The sequence below is a fragment of the Chaetodon trifascialis genome, chromosome 14, assembly GCF_039877785.1.
Source record: "Chaetodon trifascialis isolate fChaTrf1 chromosome 14, fChaTrf1.hap1, whole genome shotgun sequence".
NCBI lineage: Eukaryota > Metazoa > Chordata > Actinopteri > Chaetodontiformes > Chaetodontidae > Chaetodon > Chaetodon trifascialis.
Genome location: NC_092069.1, coordinates 27020913 through 27025912, shown reverse-complemented (window position 1 = coordinate 27025912; position 5000 = coordinate 27020913). Strand labels below are relative to the sequence as shown.

The 5000-nt window shown below is 52.8% G+C and overlaps 1 protein-coding gene across 1 annotated transcript in view; it reads right to left on the bottom strand.

Moving 5' to 3' along the window:
• mdga2a (MAM domain containing glycosylphosphatidylinositol anchor 2a) overlaps positions 1–5000 on the bottom strand; it is a 66403-nt gene that overhangs the window by 19863 nt on the left and 41540 nt on the right. The window contains exon 7 of the mRNA XM_070979893.1: positions 2179–2508. Within this exon, the coding sequence (XP_070835994.1) occupies positions 2179–2508 (330 nt within the window). The remainder of the gene's footprint in view (positions 1–2178; positions 2509–5000) is intronic.

Below are 5000 nucleotides of genomic sequence, written 5' to 3'. Positions count from 1 at the left end.
TCCTCCATCCTCCCTCTCCTCCATCCTCCCTCTCCTCCATCCTCCCTCTCCTTCATCCCCCCTCTCTTTCATCCTCCCTCTCCTCCATCCTCCCTCTCCTCCATCCTCCCTCTCTTTCATCCTCCCTCTCCTCCATCCTCCCTCTCCTCCATCCCCCCTCTCCTCCATCCCCCCCTCCTCCATCCTCCCTCTCCTCCATCCCCCCTCTCCTCCATCCTCCCTCTCCTCCATCCCCCCTCTCCTCCATCCTCCCTCTCCTCCATCCTCCCTCTCCTTCATCCCCCCTCTCCTCCATCCTCCCTCTCCTTCATCCTCCCTCTCCTCCATCCTCCCTCTCCTCCATCCCCCCTCTCTTTTATCCTCCCTCTCCTCCATCCTCCCTCTCCTCCATCCCCCCTCTCCTCCATCCCCCCCTCCTCCATCCTCCCTCTCCTCCATCCCCCCTCTCCTCCATCCTCCCTCTCCTCCATCCCCCCTCTCCTCCATCCTCCCTCTCCTCCATCCTCCCTCTCCTTCATCCCCCCTCTCCTCCATCCTCCCTCTCCTTCATCCTCCCTCTCCTCCATCCTCCCTCTCCTCCATCCCCCCTCTCTTTTATCCTCCCTCTCCTCCATCCTCCCTCTCCTCCATCCTCCCTCTCTTTCATCCTCCCTCTCCTCCATCCTCCCTCTCCTCCATCCCCCCTCTCCTTCATCCTCCCTCTCCTCCATCTTCCCTCTCCTCCAGCCCTCCATCCTCCCTCTCTCCCTCCCTCCTCCTCTCAGGCTCTCTGAATGTTTCCTCCCGTCCGCCAAGGTCACAAACAAACAGGAAGTCAGCCGCCGCCAGCAGACGCTCGCCTGCATGACGTCTGCCTGAAGGAAAAGTTCTGCTTCTTTTCGCTCTGCACAAACTGAATGCAGAGGTTTGCAACCGAGTTCAAGGGCTGCAGGGTTTTCTCCAGCAGTGACAGAGGAGGAGGAGGAGGAGGAGGAGGAGAGGAGGAGGAGGAGGAGGAGGAGGAGGAGAGGAGGAGGAGGAGGAGGAGGAGGAGAGGAGGAGGAGGAGGAGGAGGAGGAGGAGGAGGAGGAGAGGAGGAGGAGGAGGAGGAGGAGGAGGAGGAGGAGGAGAGGAGGAGGAGGAGGAGGAGGAGGAGGAGGAGGAGGAGAGTTTCAAAGATCTTTCCGGATGGTTTTTCACTGACGCTCAGAGGCCGATGAAGCTTCCAGGAAATAAAGACTTTGACTCACTGATCTGAGGACAGCGTGACCTCGTCCTGCTGTCTGAATGATCTTTGAGCTGGTCACTTTAATCTTCGTCTGAATTCATGACAAACACAACACAGACTCATATCTCGGCGCTGCAGAGCGAAGCTTTAAAACACGTTTCATTCAGACAAAATCCAGACAACGTTCAGAGACGCCGTCTGACTGCAGGAGCTCTAAAACCAAACTCAGAGAGAGAGAGAGAGTCGGTCTGATGAAAACACCGCGACCACGACTTCACGCTCATCCACCCACAGATAAATCAGACCACTGTCCACGTCTGTCCACGTCTGTGCACGTCTGTGCACGTCTGTGCACCACTGTCCACGTCTGTCCACGTCTGTGCACGTCTGTGCACGTCTGTGCACGTCTGTCCACGTCTGTGCACCTCTGTCCACGTCTGTGCACGTCTGTGCACGTCTGTCCACGTCTGTCCACGTCTGTCCACGTCTGTCCACGTCTGTGCACGCCTGTGCACGCCTGTGCACGTCTGTCCACGTCTGTGCACGTCTGTGCACGTCTGTGCACAACATGCAAAGGACTTTTTCTGCTGTGTCAACTTCAGCGTCTTCACTCAGGTACGTCAGTAAAGACATAAAAAAACGCTGACCAATAAACCTGATGTCCAACCCCTGATCTACAACGTCCTGTCCCAGTGGTGCAAAGAAACGAAGTACACTTACTCAGGTACTCTACTTTACTACTGTGAGGTACTTCCCTTTTATGTAATGTCATACTTTTCTACTCCACTACATTTGCTCGATCAGTAATTAGTTCATTTACAGATTCTGGAAGTATTCTGACTGCAGGACTTTCACCTGTAACAGAGTATTTTATGCAGTAGTATTGCCACTTTAATCCAAAAAATACCTGGATACTTGTCTGAAGGTCTAGGTTTGTCTTCAGGTGAGGTGTCAAAGCCGTCGGGACTCACCTGTGGTGGATGAGATGTTGACGTCGATGCTGATCTCGGGGGTTCCTCCGTTCCTCAGCGACGCCACGCAGGTGTAAGTGCCGAAGTCGGTGAACTTGAGGTCGATGATGTCGAGGTTGGTGGTCCCCGGCGAGACGTCGGTGTCGGTGTGGGTGATGACCATCCGCTCGGAGCTCCTCAGCGGCCGGCCGTTCTTCAGCCAGCTGAACTGCAGCTCCTCCGGCGGCGTGGCCTCCACCTGGCAGCTGATCTTCACCTCCCGGCCAATCTGGATGTTGTCGTCGTTGTGGTACGGGTCGGGCGTGATCCAGAAGCGACCTTTGCGGAGGCCTGCAGGACAAGGACGGACACAAGAAGACAAACTTCAGCTCCACAGAAAGATTCATCAGAGTTTATGTTGAAGCTGAAAAATCAAAGGGGAGAATGAAACATCAGGAGAGATCGGAAAAGAACAAACAGTCCACCCCCAGCCCGGGGTCAAAGGTCAGACTACCACAGCTGATCGTTCCGTGGTCTGTTTCTGTGGGACCTTTGAGGCCGGCAGCAGAGTTTTGTCTGTCCTCATGTTTGAAATGATTACAGTTTCTCTTCCTGCTGTGGAGAAACTAATCCGTCCAAATGAGGCTTAATTATCTCTGAAACCATTTGTTCAGTTTAATCCTGACTGTCCGCGGCCACGTGCTGCTGCTGCTCTTCATCACTCCTCATTCCACTTCCTGGTTTGCAGCTCAGCGGTCTGACAGGACTCATCACCTGTGTTCACACCACTAACGCCTCTCCTCTCAGCCAATCAGATCGTAGTAACAGCTGACATCACTGTTTTGGATGATTGAATCATCTGTGCGTCGGTCTGATCAGCTCGTTGGTCCACAGAAACTCGTCTCTGATCTCCTGCTCAGATTTCAACGTGTTTCCTGGAGACGTTCCTGCTCCGTCAGACGCTTCCTCCGCCGCCAGCGTTCATGTTCATGGAAAGTATTCGTTGTCCTTCATTCATTGTAAATGAACAAAATATTGACAACCAGCGTGAAGATGAAATGTGTTTATGAAGCCCTGACGAGCAAAGACGAGGAGGCGCAGTCAGCTGGTTTCAAAACGACAAGATGAAACCTGTCACCTTGTTAACAGTCAGGAGGTGAAGAACTGATGACAAACTTAACTTAACCTAACCTTAACTTAACCTTACCTTAACCTAACCTAACCTAACCTTAACTTAACTTTACTTAACTTAACCTGAGCCTGACGTCACCTTAACCTCTAACTTCTGTAACGTTCCTTCATCTCCTCCTCCTCCTCCTGTCAGTCGCTGCTCTGTATGAGCTGAGTCTTCAGTGGACGACTGCAGAGACCCGAAGGTTGTAGTTCAAATCCCAGCTGTGTGTGTGTGTGTGTGTGTGTGTGTGTGTGTTGGGGGTACGAGGATATAAATAGCTTCAATTCGTGAGGCGAGCAGCTGATTGTCCTTGTTCGTTAAGATTAAAGCAAGAACGCCTCGGAACAAAACCCTGTGTGTGACAGCGTGTATGTGTGTGTGTGTGACAGTGTGTGTGTGTGTGTGTGTGTGACAGCGTGTGTGTCTGTGTGTGTGTGTGACAGCGTGTGTGTCTGTGTGTGTGTGTGTGACAGCGTGTGTGTCTGTGTGTGTGTGTGACAGCGTGTGTGTCTGTGCGTGTGTGACAGCGTGTGTGTGTGTGACAGCGTGTATGTGTGTGTGTGACAGCGTGTATGTGTGTGTGTGTGACAGCGTGTATGTGTGTGTGTGTGTGACAGCGTGTATGTGTGTGTGTGACAGCGTGTGTGTGTGTGTGTGTGACAGCGTGTATGTGTGTGTGTGACAGCGTGTGTGTCTGTGCGTGTGTGACAGCGTGTGTGTGTGTGACAGCGTGTGTGTGTGTGACAGCGTGTATGTGTGTGTGACAGCGTGTATGTGTGTGTGTGACAGCGTGTATGTGTGTGTGTGTGACAGCGTGTATGTGTGTGTGTGTGTGACAGCGTGTATGTGTGTGTGTGACAGCGTGTATGTGTGACAGCGTGTATGTGTGTGTGTGACAGCGTGTATGTGTGTGTGTGTGACAGTGTGTGTGTCTGTGTGTGTGTGTGACAGCGTGTATGTGTGTGTGTGTGTGTGTGACAGCGTGTATGTGTGTGTGTGACAGCGTGTATGTGTGTGACAGCGTGTATGTGTGTGTGTGACAGTGTGTGTGTGTGTGTGTGACAGTGTGTGTGTGTGTGTGTGTGTGACAGTGTGTGTGTGTGTGTGACAGCGTGTGTGTCTGTATGTGTGTATGTGTGTGTCTGTGTGTGTGTGTGACAGCGTGTGTGCGTGTGTGACAGCGTGTGTGTCTGTGTGTGTGTGTGACAGCGTGTGTGTCTGTGTGTGTGTGTGACAGCGTGTGTGTCTGTGTGTGTGTGTGTGTGTGTGACAGCGTGTGTGTCTGTGCGTGTGTGACAGCGTGTGTGTGTCTGTGTGTGTGTGTGACAGCGTGTGTGTCTGTGTGTGTGTGTGACGGCGTGTGTGTGTCTGTGTGTGTGTGTGACGGCGTGTGTGTGTCTGTGTGTGTGTATGACAGTGTGTGTGTGTCTCACTGCGTCACTAAAAGGTCTGTTGCATAACTAGAGGTGGACACAGCCTCACACACGAAAGTCACTCCACACACACACACATACGTACAGTAACACACAGAGGTGCACGCACACACACGCACAGTTATGTACACACACACACCCGCTGACATGGCTCCAGTGCTGTCAGCACAGTGTAATGAACTGAACGATGACACGAGGCTAAAGACAGAGTGAGCGTCTGTGACCCTGTTACCAAT